Source organism: Guillardia theta, assembly GCF_000315625.1.
Source record: "Guillardia theta CCMP2712 unplaced genomic scaffold GUITHscaffold_97, whole genome shotgun sequence".
Classification (NCBI taxonomy): Eukaryota; class Cryptophyceae; order Pyrenomonadales; family Geminigeraceae; genus Guillardia; species Guillardia theta.
The window spans coordinates 36,267-51,795 of NW_005434577.1; the positions used below are offsets into that span (position 1 = coordinate 36,267).

The following is a 15,529-nucleotide window of genomic DNA, read 5'->3' on the forward strand; positions in this document are numbered from 1 at the left end:
CTACCAACGTTGCAAGGATGTGGATCATTCCAAGGGTCGCAGAATCTAGCCAGATGTACATACAAAAGCAGATTGAAGAGTTTATCAGGAGAGTATGAGCCGTGCTGCGCAGAGCTCGCATACAGATGAACCTCCAGGAGCGAATGTCCCTTCAGGACAGGTAATCGGCCTCACAGACTCGAAGTTCCAGACTGATCCTGGTGGACAAGGAAGGCAGTCAGATGAGTTACAGGTGGAAAAGGTTCCGTTTGCGCATCGAGATCATTCTACTGCCCCATAGTCGAAGAAACTGCCTTCGCCACAGATTTTTGGAGTGACAACGCAGTCCAAGGGGCAGTGAGAACCTGATGGGCACACGGCCCCCCACCCCCTTCCTCCTCCTCCTCCTCATCTTCCTCGCCCTCATCCTCATCCTCACCCTCCTCCTCCTCCTCCTCCTCCTCCTCCTCCTCCTCCCGGCCTGCTGCTACTCCTCTCTACCACCTCCCGTCCTTCTCATGTCCATCTCACTCACTCCTCCTCACCTCATCCTACTCGCCTATCCGACGGCGATTCTTCCTCTCCCTTCCTTCCCTCTCCCTCCTCCTCGTCTCGCCTTCATCTTCCCATCTCATCCCCTGCTCCTGCAGGTGGGAAGTTGGAGTAGCGTATGGGAATCCGTCGAATCGTTTCTGGACCCTACTAAGAAAGAGGTAGGAAACGCCTCAACCTCTTTCCAGAACCCTTCAGTTTTCTCCTTCTCCCTCATCTCCCTCTTCTCCTCCTTCTCATCCTGCTCTTGCTCCTGCTCCTGCTCCTGCTCCTGCTCCTGCTCCTGCTCCTGCTCCTGCTCCTGCTCCTGCTCTTGCTCCTGCTCTTGGTCCTTCTGCTCCTGCTCCTGCTCCTGCTCCTGCTCCTCTGACCTCCCCTCTGACCTTCCCTTTCTATCATCATCCACCTTCTTTCTCTTCCTCTCCGGCGTCTCATCTTATCGATGTCAGTGAGATCTTACCTTCCAAATGGCGAGAGGACGACCAACTCTGGCGGATCAACAACATGATGCCACACGAGCTTGGTGAATCGCCCGCTGCTGCTGCTCCTCGTCCTCGTCCTCGTCCTCGTCCTCTTCCTCTTCCTCTTCCTCTTCCTCTTCCTCTTCCTCTCCCTCTTCCTCTTCTTCCTCCTCCTTTTGTTCTTCCTGCTGCCTCTTGAGATGTTTTGATGGTCATATATCCTTCTCCAATCTCATCTCTTCCTGATCTTATTGTTTCTTCACAGGGATTGGAATTTCAGACATCGGTTGCTTTCCTGGTAACCTGCTAAAATGCTGCTGTTCCTCCTCCTCCTCCTCCTCTTCTTCCTCCTCCTCCTCCTCCTCCTCCTCCTCCTCCTCCTCCTCCTCCTCCTCCTCCTCCTCCTCCTCCTCCTCCTCCTCCTCCTCCTCTTCTCCTGAATGCCTGCGACAGGAAGCGATGCTGCCGAATTTGGGCACGACGTTATGCTGCAGTGGAGGGAGGTGCGATGCTTGTGATGATGATGATGACGATGATAATGACGATGATGATGACGATGATGATGACGATGACGACGGTAACGACTACGATAATGATAAGAGTAATGATTACAATGATTATAACGAGAGGGTGAGGAGGAGGAAGAGGGATTGAACGTGTGTTTAAGGACTTCTACAAGAGGGCGAGAGCACATCTCCACCGATGTTGCAGTGTGCTCAAGAATGGCGAGGAAAACAAGAAGAGGAAGAAGAACAATGAAAGAGTCAAGGAGGAGGAGGAGGAGGAGCATCGGCAGGAGGAATTCTCCGCAGATGAATTGGATCGCATGGCCCCAAGGATTGTCGCCTTCACTGGCAAGCGTCACTACTCGATGCTCTTTCAACCTCAGCTGAAGAAAGTCGATAGCTATGGCAAGCAGGTGACAAAACAGCCTCGTCGTCGCCTCTTCCTTTCTATCCCCTTCTCCTCTCGCCCCTCCTCCTCGTTTTTCCTTCCCTCCTCGCTATCTCTTTACCTTCCTCCTCCCCTTACTCTCTTCCCTCCTTCCCTATGCTCTACCTTCTCTCTCTCCCCCTCCCCCTCTTTGTTTCTTCTCCCCCCATTCCTGACGGTCTCACGACAGGATCTTCTCCCCCCTCGTTGGCCCTTCCCTGCCTCTACTGAGGTATGAAGCTGCTGCTCCCTCCTTCTCTCATGCCCTGCAGGTTTGGATCCTCCCGTCTCCTTCCGGCCGCGCTGCCATGAGCTCTGCTGACCGCGAGGTGAAATGGATGATGATAATGAAAAGATGATGGAGATGGAGATGGAGAAGGGGATGGACAAGGAGACGGAGACGGAGATGGAGATGGAGATGGAGATGGACAGGATGAAGTGAAAATGTAGATGTAACTTTGGACAGAAGTTGGAAGTGGTGATGATTATGTTATGATGACCGTAACACTCAGCGGATTGTCATCGTATGACCATAAATGAGGCGGTTTCACATGTGAATTTACAGGCACCTTATCTCGAACTGAGTCAGAGGCTACTGGAGTTGAAGTCTGAATGAAGTGAAGAGACAGGCATCAATCAATTTTCTTGTGGTACTCAAGACATCTTCTATTCGGTCTGGTTAAATCGTACCATCCCATCCTTTCCTCCTCTCCTCTCCTCTCCCCTCCCCTCCCCTCCCCTCCCCTCCCCTCTCCTCTCCTCTCCTCTCTCCCCTCCACTCTTTCATGTCATTGCTGCAATCGCCTTGTCAAACTCATCCTACACCATCGTTGTCAGCACGCAACCATAGAAGAGCAATCATCACCCGCGAGATAAACCCGTCTGAATTGACGTCGATCTTGTTCATCAGATTTGTGACTTCCTTGGAAGAGACTGTTCGCTGATAGCAGAGACAAGTGAGTTGAAGAAAGAAAGGCAGGAGGGTGGATATGAAGGCAAAAGAGGCTCGAAGTGGGAGGATGGGGGCAAGACGAAGAGGGGAGGCGAGGGGAGGCGAGGGGAGGCGAGGAGAGGCGAGGAGGGGGGTGGAAAGGGAGGAGAGGGGAGGGGAGGAGGATGAGAGGGAGAGCAGAGAAGGTGGAGGATGAGGAGGTAGAGGATTCATAACCTTCAACCGCATCTGCATCGCCGTCTTCACTTCCTCAGGGCTCAGTTGACCGTCGGCATCGAGATCCAGGTCCTGCTTGCCATTCTCATACCCCATCCCAATTATTGCCCGTTTTCGTGAAACCCGGTAACGTTCATACCAATCTCAATCCACAACCATTCCGATAATACCCCATCTTCATCACACCCATTCCGTTCATAGCCCATCACATCAGAGTAAGAATCGTTACACAGTCACCCACGTGAAACGCTCCCAGCTGGCTCAGAATGATCTTAGCGCAGCAGTCGATGATGATGTCTTTAGCAGGTCGCCCAGCCTGTTCCTCTCACGTCACCCGCGAACAGCATTAGCCAGCTCACCTCGTCGAAGACAAAGTCAAGCTTTGGGTTCGCATTGCACCAGTCCATCAGTGGCTGGTTCTTGTTCATTCCCTGGAGGGACAGAACTAGTATGCCGATGTCTGCGGGGAATTGAGCAGATGCAGAACTCTTGGTACACCTTACTGTATTCCTTATTGAGATCCAACGGAGCAGAATTGACATGGGTAATACTCCTTGTCTCCTCATCCCATGTGAATCCCTGACGGAACAACAATGTCATTCGAAATGAGAGAAGGAAGAAGCGATGAAAGCGCAACAATGTCATTCGAAATGTCAGAAGGAAGAAGGGATGACTGAAGGCAGGAGGATTGGTAACTGTACATCAAGGAGCACGGAGCAAATGGATGATGCAGTGATGGCCAAGGAGGAGGAGGAGGACGAGGAGGTGGAAAAAAGGGAGGGCGGAAAAACAGGAGGAAACAGAAGAGGAGATGGTCAAAATTGGTGGATGAAAATCAGCAGTAGCAGGAGGAGCTAAATCAGTATCTCTCACATCATCAAGCTGCATAAATCCTCCCCAGTCTTCTGGAACTTCGAAGTACGCTCGTTTGCGTGAGAATTGAATTGCGTCTGCTAGGATTTGACCTGAGAAGTTTGATCAGGGAGGAGTCAACGATCCCTGCCGATATCACCAGGGATGCTGACGACAACTATCTCGCTAGAGAAGGGGACTTCTTTCTTCAGATCTCCTGCAAACTCAGACGGTTACGATGGGGTTTGAGGTGGTGAAGGAGCAAGTGAGCTATACCCCAGGTAAAAACGCTGTACCCCTCAGGATATTCAAAGTTCCTCCGTATCGCACCTGGACAAGCGTGTAAGGGTTGAGGGGAGCGGGTCATTCAAAGTTTCTGACCCGCGTCCATCATTACGCCTTCACAGGCCTCCTTGTTCCCGGCTGTCTGCCTGAGCCTGTCCCAACAGCCTAGTGAGTCGTAAACAAGCGAGCAAAGATCCGTCATCACCCGTCGCGGACCAGTGACGTCAACAGAGTTCCGACAGTGGTTTGCGATCTTCTGATCTGAGTGGATTTGAGGGAGATGCCCTGGTAGGGGTCAGACAAGACGTGGTGGTTCCAACTCAGGACAGTCGATACCGGATCGATCTCGCACAAGTAAGCCGACTCAATCTCCTCTAGCGGTCTATTGTGCTCGTGCATGATCTACAGAACAGACACCCCACGTCAGCGGGACCTTGTGACCTCGCTCACTTCCCCTCACCTTCACCAACTCTTGATTGGCATGATATTCCGTGCACTTCACCAGGTCCACTTTGATCTTCGGGCTCTCTCCCGGCGTCTCCCCGCTCTCCCACAAGATGTCCACGATCGCCGCATTCTCCGCGTCCATCCCCGTCTTCACGATCGTACACCCCTCGATCGTCTCGATGTACGGATCGTGGTCGTGCGCTGCTATCAGCAGCGGGAAGCCCATCTTCAGCCTCGCCATCTCCCGGTCCTCTGCCATCACCTGGTGCGTCATCGGGATCACCACGTCGCACCCCTCCTCCTCCAGCAGCTTCTTCCGCAGCCTCGCCGCCGTCTCGTACACCGGCTCTGCCGTCTCCATCGCTCCCCCGAAAGCCCCCTTCTGGTACAGGTTCTTGTCGATGGTCAGTAGCCCGATGATCCCAACCCGTCGCGTCTGCCCGCCCGCCTTGACCTCGATGACGTCATACTCCGGCAGTGAGGGCTGGAAGTCTCGCATGTTGCTGTTGATCCACTTCCCCTTGTACTCCTGGATCCGCTCCCGCAGGTCGCTCACAGGGATGTCCGTCTCGTGGTTGCCGAAGCACACGTACTGTACGCCGCATCCGCCGACGCGGTTGAGCATGTCCATCATGCCCTTGCCCTTGTCGAGGCTGGAGAGGAGGCTTGGGGCGAGGAAGTCGCCGGGGAGCATGACGATGGTGTTGGGGATCTGGTGTTCACGAATGACTGAGTCAAAGTGAGGCAGGTTCTTGAGCTCGTACACGTCGTTGATGCAAATGATTCTGAGGGAGCAAGAATCCGAATGGAGTTTGAAGCTGTTCATCTGTTTGAAGAATCTCACAAAGTTGGAGAACTCGTTTGAGTCGATCATCCCATCGCTGTTCTCGTCTACAACTTTCATCACGTTGTCTACAACGATCTCAGGAAGGTTCTCATTGCCCAGCACTTGCGCCAACTTCCTTCTCACCTCTTTACGATCGATGAAACCTGATTTGTCTGCATCCAATGAGTCCCAGTCCGCAAGCTGCTCCCATATCATCGTAGAGCACATCTTCACCACTAGCTCCTTAGCTGGACGGAGCTGCTCTTTGTGAGGTATCTTATCAGCGTTGGCGTTAGCCCAGTCGATGATAGGCTGGTTTCGATTCATTCCTTTGATCGACAGTTCCAGCAAACCGACATGGTAAACTTTGTCGGCTGAGAACGGTTCTCCATTCACCTTCTGGAGTTGCTCGTTGTTGTCGTCCCATTCCATCCCATCGTCGATCTGCAAGTAACCTCCCCAATCCTGCGGCGGGTCATACTTGCTCCTGGCTCGAGAAGCCTTGATGATTTCCTGGAGGATACTTCCCTGGATAGGAACCACAAATATCTCCGAGTCAAACGGAACCTCTTTCTTGAGATCGCCGTAAGTAAAATGCTCTGCAGACCCATACTCGTAGTTGCGACGAATGCATCCGGCATCCAATGCAACTGCATCACAACCCAGAGCGTCCCTGCACAACGAAGTGATCAGAGTACCGACTGTCGTCTGAGATCTCCGGATTCCAGTGGAGGCGAATGGTTTCAGGTTTTCAGGAATGATGCACAAGAACGCATTCTCAAGCTCCTCCACGACCCGATTGTGATGCCTGGCCACTTCAACAAGCTCCTCATTAGAAATGTAGTCGTCGCATCTGACAAGGTCCACTTTGATCTTCGGGCTCTCTCCCGGCGTCTCCCCGCTCTCCCACAAGATGTCCACGATCGCCGCATTCTCCGCGTCCATCCCCGTCTTCACGATCGTACACCCCTCGATCGTCTCGATGTAAGGATCGTGGTCGTGCGCTGCTATCAGCAGCGGGAAGCCCATCTTCAGCCTCGCCATCTCCCGGTCCTCTGCCATCACCTGGTGCGTCATCGGGATCACCACGTCGCACCCCTCCTCCTCCAGCAGCTTCTTCCGCAGCCTCGCCGCCGTCTCGTACACCGGCTCTGCCGTCTCCATCGCTCCCCCGAAAGCCCCCTTCTGGTACAGGTTCTTGTCGATGGTCAGTAGCCCGATGATCCCAACCCGTCGCGTCTGCCCGCCCGCCTTGACCTCGATGACGTCATACTCCGGCAGTGAGGGCTGGAAGTCTCGCATGTTGCTGTTGATCCACTTCCCCTTGTACTCCTGGATCCGCTCCCGCAGGTCGCTCACAGGGATGTCCGTCTCGTGGTTGCCGAAGCACACGTACTGTACGCCGCATCCGCCGACGCGGTTGAGCATGTCCATCATGCCCTTGCCCTTGTCGAGGCTGGAGAGGAGGCTTGGGGCGAGGAAGTCGCCGGGGAGCATGACGATGGTGTTGGGGATGTAATGATGTCTTATCACCGAGTCGAACTGTGGCAGGTTCTTGAGCTCGTACACATCATTGACAAAGATGATTCGAAGCCAGCAACCAGAAAGGGGTGCCTCATCGCACACAGAAACGATATTCTTCTTGTAGCTGATTCCTTGGGCGGCCCTCTCCATGGAGTAGGAATGAATGTCCTGCCTCGAAGTGGTAGAAACGTTGGTCTCTTTTGACAACCGCCTCCTTGAAGATTTCGCAAACTCAACTTTCGTTTCCAGTCGATCGATAAGAGACTTCATCGCCTCGATGTCCTGCTTCAGTTTGTCGTTCTCGAGAAGAATCTCTGCCTTGTCCGTATCTTCAATGTCATCGTTCGCACTGTTAAGCTCCGCAAGGAGAGACAAGAAATCCGTTGGATGCACATCCTCCTGCGGTTTCGGGAGGTTTGCTTGGACGCCCATCGATTCATTCACGGCCTCCTCCAGTTTGGAATTCGCTTCCATTTTCCAATGATTCAAAGCAAATGGCGATACATTCTTCCCTGCCTCTCTGCGACTGAAGTGCCTTGTGACTTTTCCTTTCGCCCCAGAGCTCTCGATGTACAACTTAAGGTAGCACATCTCCTTGGATCGCTCCATCTCCTCGCCAACGGCTTCTTTCTGATCGCTCACGACCCCCATCATCTCAGCTAAACGGTCACGCAAGAATTTCTTCGGGTCTTTGGGCCGGTGGAAGGCTAAGTCCTGAGTAAGGTCATAGAACAAGTCCTTCAGCCCGTGCTGATCAAAATACGTTTCCATGTCTGTCCGGAAAGTTTTGGGTGACGACATCTTGCCAACGCAAGCTCTTTCTCGGAAATGTGCCGATGATAACGACAAGCACACACACGTATCAAGACAAAGGAAAAGGCAAAAAGAGAAGAGTGGGCTGTTCACCAATTTTCAAGCCTGGGATCAGGGAACCCTGCTTGCCTGCAAGGCATAATTTCAGTTCCAACATGCATCCACATGTAGCCTCTCCTCAGAACCATCACTCGGCATGCAAGCACAACAAGAATGCATCCACATCCACATCCACATCCACATCCACATCCACATCCACATCCACATCCACATCCACATCCACATCCACATCCACATCCACATCCACATCTACATCTACATCTACATCTACATCTACATCTACATCTACATCTACATCTACATCGGCTATGATTTTGGTGGATGCAGAAGATGATTTACAGAACAATCTACATATTCATGACGTAGATGATTATGTTTCTCCTCGTTACACTTGTGACGCATGTGCATAAGGCGCAACTTCAGTTGGCGCCATGCCTTACCACCACTAGTCACTGCCCACCCCATCACCCCCTACCTGGTATTTTACCGTTTACTACCCCCATTTAGCCCACAGAGACTCCCAAAATATCGATACCACCGGTCCATGTCCGATTCCTCCACAAACTATTCACTGACCACAACCCCTCTTTCTGATATCTGAACCACCCCTACAAAATAACCCCTACCCCCTATTTAAAAGAGGAAGTACCCCTATACAGATAAGACCCTCATTGAGGATTTTGTCCCCTCATCCCCACCACAATTGGTTCCCTCATCCCCTCACATAAAATGTTCCCTCATACCCCGACCACAGATTGCCTTCTAGAATGTAATAGTATCATTTGAAATTTTGTCACGAATATCAATCTAGGATAGTTTGAAATTTAAAAATTTCCCTTGGTCCTAGTGGCCTATAAAATTTTCCTACTACCCTCATTCCTATCATATACAGCTTTGGTCCTAGAGTTTGTCCAATGGAGAGGATATGAAGTGGTACTAGAAAGGGTCATATCGATTGTCGTATCCTTGGTCATAGTCAGGGCATAGGTGTCGTAGCACCCCACGGCCCCCCCACCAACTATGGCGGTGAGAACGATGGCGGAAGGGATTAAGTGAAGATGCAATGAGCGGAAGTATCATGCCAGGATGAGATTCTTGACAGAGAATCATGCTGTTTTGTTGTTTCTGCCTTCTTTGGTGCAATTTTCTGTATTTTTGGCCATGTTATGTTGAATGTGAGAAATATGATGAGTTATTTCGAACGGGGCACATGGCGCAAGGATTTCTACATGTTCGTAATTGTACTGTAGCATTCTGATATGCTTGATTGGTTTTTGTGATGAGTTCGAACAAGTTGAAACATTGCAAACGAACCCCACATCGGCGAAAGCAATGTTGTTGCCGTTTACTTGTTTCTTCTGAAAGCACAATGCATCGATGGACTGTTGTTGAGTTTGTTTCGATTTCATGTGCAAACCGTATCAGCTCAAGACTGAAAACAAGAATGCAGAAGATTGTTGGAGCTCTCTTCCTGTGCATGCTCGCCACAGCGTGTGGTTTCCAGATGGGAACCATGTCAACCATGCGCGTGATGAAGGTACACTCCTGCATGGCGCGAACTTGGTCAGGGTGACAGGGAGCAGGCATCGTCGATCTCTTCTAGAGGAAGCATGTGGATCGGTGCTCCTGTGCTGCGCAGCCCGACCTCGAACGTGGCGAACCGGTGAGGATATACATGACAGAGATCTCTCGTCCTGCTCCTGATAGTGCGCGAGACCTGTGATCCTCTCGGCCGCGGCTGTTCCCCCATCCGTGTCTCTTGCTCATGTCACTCGATGTTGACCTGCTGCTCCTCAGGCGAAGCGCTCCCTTGTCCAACCTCAACATGGGTCTCTTCGGGCTCGGATGGGGAGAGCTTGCAGTGAGTAGACGTGTGGGGGGGGGCCGGGAGGGACAAGGAGGAAGCTGAGGGGAGATGGTCAGGTTATTGGCGTGATCGCTGCTCTCATCTTTGGACCGAAGAATCTTGCGGGACTTGGAAAGGATCTTGGAAAGATTGCAGGCAGTCTCAAGGCTGAGGTGAGGACGATGCAGCGGCAACGCGCTGGAGTGATGACGTGGCGCTTGCAGGCTCAGACCTTCTCCTCCGCCATGCAGGAGAGCCTTGAGGAGGCTGAGAAGGGGATGAAGGAGGCTGAGACCCAGGTAGGCTGTTCTCGTTGGAGCTGCAACTGGCTGCAACTGACCCGTTACTTGGCAGGTTACCAAGCCGGCGACTCCCAAGGCAAGCTGATGTCTATTCGGTGCCAAAGTTCTGATGGGATTGAGCAGGAGGCCCCCTCCAAGCCCACCAAGAAGATTGACCTGACCGACGAATAGATTTCTTTCCCCCCTCTCTCCACATGACATGTTTCTAGCGCGAAGCAATAAAGTTGTGTAAAACGCGTTTGCGCGAGCAGCGATGATATTAAAAGTTTGAAGATAGTTGTACAATATTAACAGATGACACATCCTGATCTTGAACCTCTCTGCAAACCAAGAATGTAAGTTGCGCACCCATTCGACATATGCGTTCACCCTGTTCCTGCTTGATTCGCCTTCTATCTCGTACGTCCTCTAGCCCTTCATCAGCCCAGCAACACTCACAGCAATTGCGTCCCAACCTTGGCATTCTTGCCGTCTAAGAACTCCTGATGACAAGGAAGCATGTCGGGCTCGTCCCAGGCAATCTCGAGCTCAAGTCAGCGCGAGAAGGAGAGCAGGAGGAGAACAAACGAACAATCGAATGAAGCATCTTCCGAAAGTCCTCAAAGTGTACCAGCCTTTGCTGCCCTGCTCCTTTCTCCTGGCGAGACTTCAGAGCAAGTAGACTGCAGCACAGTGCACGTTGTTCATGATCTCGTTCAACTCATCATATGTGAACTCTTCCCCAAGCTCATTCTTTAACACGACCAAATCCTGTAAATGTTCCATGCCTCAGTGCGAGCAGGATCAAGATCGAGGTGTCTACATGCCTGAAAAGTTATGAAGCCTTTGTTTTCCTTGTCTATGTGCTGGAAAATTCGCTTGTCATCTTCGATATTAATTGCATCAATTCTGAAAGCACAAGATAAACGTCAGTTTGAACAAGGAGCCATATGGGCATGATCACTTAGATTCTAATTCTTGTCGATTTTTTCGTATCGTTGACAAAATTTCCCTCATGACAGCAGCCGCACTGAAGTCAAATATCATTTTCCTCGGCGTGACCCGGCATGGAGATGTAATCTCACTCTCCATCCTGATCCCCAACTTCATACTTCTTCTCAAGCTCCAACTTGCGTTCGACAACAGTCAGTCTAACAAGGCACAGCAGTGTTGAGCTGGGATGTATCAAGTATCTTTCTCACATCGCTTCCTTTCTCTTCATGGTCAATCTTTTCTCCAAGTTTCAAGATCCAGACTAAGAACTCCACGAAGTCGATCGACCTGCCCGGCCAGAGTCACTAAGATCTCCTCGCAGGGACAACCTTTCCTGTCGTTCTCAAGGCAGACCGGAAGGTCATCCATGAAAGCATTCATCTCCTCCTGCGATAGTTTGAGAGCTTAACAACTACAACCTTGCTCATGATTCCATTCTAAAATCACCTCTGTGTGATGATATCCAAAGGACTTCATCAATGTTAGAAGATCATGTGTGCTGATCTTTCCGTCCTCGTCCGTGTCTATCAAGCTCCTGCCTCTACCCTTCACGAAGCATGAGGGGAGTACGGCATGCCTCTCACCAGATTTCCCGCAGATGGCTCCATTGTTCACTGTTCAGCCTTGAAGTAGACATCTCTGCTCTGCTTCACGCAGAAAGTCCTTGAAGACTCTGTCACCAGTGTCACCCTACTGATGTCGACGAAACTCCCCTGCATCATAGTTGATCTCTATTCTCAACCCTCATTCTCTAGTTGGTTGCTCCTTCTCGTCAAATCTCTGCTCCTTCCCTCACCTTCCTGCTCCTGCTGCTCCTCCTGCCCCTTCTGCTCCTCCTGCTCCCTCTCTTGCTAAGCCCTGTCGTGCAACTCCTTCTCCTCCTCGTCCTCCTGCCCCTCCTGCTCCCCCTCCTGCTAAGCCAAGTCCTGCACCTCCTGCACCTCCTGCACCTCCTGCATCTCCTGCTCCCCCTGCTCCTCCTGCTCCTCCTGCTCCTCCTGCTCCTCCTGCTCCTCCTGCTCCTCCTGCTCCACCTGCTCCTCCTGCTCCTCCTGCTCCTCCTGCTCCTCCTGCTCCTCCTGCTCCCGCTCGTGCTCTTGCTACTTCATGCTCCAACTGCTCTTTGACCATACACATTGTCGATTTCCCCCGGGTCTACCCCCACCCATCCAATTTCCCTTGCAAACTACCCCACCCGCCGTCCCTCCCTACCCCACAACTCAAGTGAGTCAACTTTCCAGCAGTTTCATTTTGAGTTCCTGCGATCCGACTATGATACGATGCTCTAGTCAGGTATGATATGATGCTCTAGTCAGCTATGATATGATGCTCATATGATGCTCTAGTCAGGTATGATAATGATGCTCTAGTCAGGTATGATATGATGCTCTAGTCAGCTATGATATGATGCTCTAGTCAGGTATGATATGATGCTCTAGTCAGGTATGATAATGATGCTCTAGTCAGGTATGATATGATGCTCTAGTCAGGTATGATAATGATGCTCTAGTCAGGTATGATATGATGGTGTAGTCAGCTATGATATGATGCTCTAGTCAGGTATGATATGATGCTCTAGTCAGCTATGATATGATGCTCTAGTCAGCTATGATATGATGCTCTAGTCAGGTATGATATGACGCTCTAGTCAGGTATGATATGACGCTCTAGTCAGGTATGATATGATGCTCTAGTCAGGTATGATTATGACGCTCTAGTCAGGTATGATATGATGCTCTAGTCAGGTATGATATGATGCTCTAGTCAGGTATGATATGATGCTCTAGTCAGGTATGATATGATGCTCTAGTCAGGTATGATATGATGCTCTAGTCAGGTATGATAATGATGCTCTTGATTCTGTAGTGTTAGAATATACCTTTGTGATGCGATGCGATGTTGATGTATTGCCTTGCGATGTGTCAATAAAAACAGATGAGATGGGACAGGACGGGACGAAAGGAGTTGACCTTAGATGATATGTATGAGAAGGAAAGAAGAATTGATCATATCAGTCAAATAAGTTCGTTGGTTTCTACACAATATCTACACTTCTCCTCTTCGATTGACACCATTCAGGCCTTCACTCTCGGGAAAACAGCAAGGGGGCTCAGTCCCTCTGGGTCCGTGACCACTGGCTGACCCGGCCCCGGCAACGGTGGTTTGAATTTGTTGTTGTGCCTGACACTGAGAGCACGACTTTAAAAATAATTCACAACTGTACAGTATACAAGAACGTCTTACTAACTGACGTGGCAGATGCACACTTCACACTGCACAGACAGGCGATCAGATCTCCCCAACGACTGATCGCACTGATTTGCAGTGTCCAAGTAAATTTGGAGCAACGAACGGTGAAAAAGTCAACAGACTTTGATATCATACGAGTGGACGGCCGAGATGCCTTGACCAACAACTTGACTGAGCTGGACAACATGGTGACAATGAGAGCGTGACAACGCCAGTTACTTAGATACAGACACGGGGCAGCGTGATTTTACTGTGATTAAAGCAAAGACATGTGTAGATCCCTCCCTCCTCTCTCTCTTCACGCCTCCCTCAGTGATTGTCCTGTCATCATAATATTTGCACGGCTTCTTGCAGTAGAAATCCTGACGCGTGGGAGTATGTAGCGTATTTGGATCTCAGATTATAGACACTTGGAGGCGAGTAAAGAGCAGAACCTTCATTATGAGGGGCTGATCTTCGTTTTGGGCGAGAAGGATCCTGCTCATCCTACCTGAACGAGCTCTTGTGCCCTTAGTCGTCGCCTTCCATTGTCACCACGTTGTCTATCTCAGGGGCAACAGTCATGAAAGGTTGATTGACTGAAATGGAAATCGAAGCAAACAAAGTAGGAAAGGGTAAACAACTAATCTGCCTCAACACGAGACCACAAAAAGGAAGAGGCAGCGAAAACTAAACCGCAACTCAAACCACGCGAGGGACAACGAGCAGGCCCTGAGCGTGAAGAATAAAGATACGTACAGGAGGGAGGGAAGTGACATGGAAGCATTGGATGGGACGGGAGGAAGGGAAGAGATCCACAAGGGTTCTATGTCAGTGCGAACGTTGGAAGATGATGAGATGGGCTTGGGGGGGGCAGTTCTATGTGGATATACACCGGAATCGTGATGTCTGTGTGAATGATAAGCGATTCAGATTAGAACAACAAAACCCCCAACTGATCATTATACATCAGCGTTCACCTGCTTGTCTTGCCTGCCGTCCCTTGCGTGGATGGAGTAGCGGTTCTTGCTGCCTTTTCCGTTTTCCTAGTATTTTATTGAGGCGGGTTTGTAGGGTTTATCCTCTTCCTCCTTTGTAAAGCCCTTCTGCTCAGCTGCTGATATCTGCTCTTGAAACTCTTATCCTGTTAGTATGTCATATCTTGACATTTGTTTCTCCTCACACCTCATCTCTTCTCGCCGGCAAGCATCTATAACATGTCGTTAGCAGGTGCATGGCGAAAGCTCTCATGGGGGCCTATGGTTTGTTTTGTGTAATCGGTATTGTTCTTGTTGATCAAAGCATGGTGCAGGGTTGCATCTTCTGATTGCAAGCGGTTGTGTGCTCCTTGTACATGTTGCTGGCAGATTCTCATCTCACGTGGCGCCATTGGTGATTCGAGGGGGTGGAATAGGAGATGCGAACCAGACCCTGCCGATACGCCAAGACCTCCATAACATGAATAGAGAGCAGGTATATGAAAGGCTGTGGCTAGAACAGGACAAGATGAAGAGAGAACGGAAGAAGGTAGAGAAGAAGATAGTTAAAGTAGAACGAGAAATCAGGAATGTTGAGGCAGAGCACAAGGACTTGAAGAAGCAGGTATCGCAACTTCATGACAAGGGGGCCAACAAGAAGTTCATCAAGAAAATAATGCAGGAAATAAAGTACCTTCGAGACAAAGAGTTGCAACTTCGAACGGAAAAGAAGCAACTTCGAACGGAAAAGAAGCAACTTCGAGACAAAGAGTTGCAACTTCGAGATAATGTCAAAGAGAAAAAAAAGAGCCTTTCCTGGTCAGAGACAGATCTGGATCTTAGTCAAGCAGGATACAGTGAGGATCGCAAAATTTTCACCATCGATCGAGCATTACTGAATCCAAGTCCTGGGCCAGCAGGGCAGCTGATGCTCTACTGCAGGGAAAGCTTCAATGAGCAATGGCGTTTCCTTGAGGAGAAGGTATGCAAGGAAGGATATTTGGGTTGGATCCTAGGCCCTCCGGGGACAGGGAAGACGACGACGACGACAAGTTTCCTGCTATGGCAAAGCATGAAAGCGAGTTGGAGGGTGATGTGCGTACGACTCTGGAAGGCGGGTCCTGTCAGCCTGATACAGGTGGTTGACGGGAAAGAAAGAAGGTGCGACTTTTCTTTGAAGAGAGCAGGGGACGAGATAGAGGACTTCCTTGAAGGATGGGGAGGGGTCAGCGAAAAGTACCTTCTGTCCTTGGACGGTTACTTGGAGGGGAGTCCGGAACATGATAATTTGCTCAGTGTCTGC

At 50.6% G+C, this 15,529-nt stretch overlaps 5 protein-coding genes across 5 annotated transcripts; 3 read left to right on the top strand and 2 right to left on the bottom strand.

Moving 5' to 3' along the window:
• Positions 1-347: 347 nt before the first annotated feature.
• Positions 348-2,367, top strand: GUITHDRAFT_145104 (hypothetical protein; the record flags this gene model as incomplete). Its single annotated transcript, XM_005824185.1, has 9 exons — positions 348-499; positions 630-692; positions 981-1,054; positions 1,258-1,290; positions 1,446-1,495; positions 1,660-1,911; positions 2,116-2,157; positions 2,198-2,254; positions 2,281-2,367. 9 exons carry the CDS (start codon positions 348-350, stop codon positions 2,365-2,367), a joined length of 810 nt encoding a protein of 269 aa, XP_005824242.1.
• Positions 2,368-2,708: 341 nt separating this feature from the next.
• Positions 2,709-7,828, bottom strand: GUITHDRAFT_116533 (hypothetical protein; the record flags this gene model as incomplete). Its single annotated transcript, XM_005824186.1, has 12 exons — positions 2,709-2,744; positions 2,791-2,858; positions 3,331-3,409; positions 3,453-3,553; positions 3,597-3,672; positions 3,967-4,058; positions 4,106-4,162; positions 4,222-4,275; positions 4,327-4,382; positions 4,436-4,515; positions 4,567-4,632; positions 4,691-7,828. The coding sequence occupies 12 exons, from the start codon at positions 7,826-7,828 to the stop codon at positions 2,709-2,711; spliced, it is 3,903 nt and encodes a 1,300-aa protein (XP_005824243.1).
• A 208-nt stretch (positions 7,829-8,036) lies between these two features.
• On the top strand, positions 8,037-8,349 carry GUITHDRAFT_116534 (hypothetical protein; the record flags this gene model as incomplete). The annotated part of the gene is made up of 2 exons (XM_005824187.1): positions 8,037-8,217; positions 8,312-8,349. 2 exons carry the CDS (start codon positions 8,037-8,039, stop codon positions 8,347-8,349), a joined length of 219 nt encoding a protein of 72 aa, XP_005824244.1.
• Positions 8,350-8,915: 566 nt separating this feature from the next.
• Positions 8,916-10,286, top strand: GUITHDRAFT_165510 (hypothetical protein). Its single transcript, XM_005824188.1, has 8 exons — positions 8,916-8,926; positions 9,351-9,437; positions 9,484-9,563; positions 9,698-9,761; positions 9,824-9,919; positions 9,971-10,045; positions 10,101-10,124; positions 10,172-10,286. Exons 1-8 carry the CDS (start codon positions 8,921-8,923, stop codon positions 10,217-10,219), a joined length of 480 nt encoding a protein of 159 aa, XP_005824245.1. The 5' UTR covers positions 8,916-8,920; the 3' UTR covers positions 10,220-10,286.
• Positions 10,287-11,251: 965 nt separating this feature from the next.
• Positions 11,252-11,657, bottom strand: GUITHDRAFT_116536 (hypothetical protein; the record flags this gene model as incomplete). Its single annotated transcript, XM_005824189.1, has 4 exons — positions 11,252-11,308; positions 11,375-11,407; positions 11,468-11,555; positions 11,605-11,657. The coding sequence occupies 4 exons, from the start codon at positions 11,655-11,657 to the stop codon at positions 11,252-11,254; spliced, it is 231 nt and encodes a 76-aa protein (XP_005824246.1).
• Between the last annotated feature and the right edge of the window lie 3,872 nt (positions 11,658-15,529).

Bases quoted from the DNA above. Each gene is read 5' to 3' on its own strand.
- GUITHDRAFT_165510 (XM_005824188.1), top strand. The intron at 9,564-9,697 runs GTGAGGATATAC...GCTGCTCCTCAG, and splicing joins ACCTCGAACGTGGCGAACCG to GCGAAGCGCTCCCTTGTCCA. The intron at 9,920-9,970 runs GTGAGGACGATG...TGGCGCTTGCAG, and splicing joins CAGGCAGTCTCAAGGCTGAG to GCTCAGACCTTCTCCTCCGC.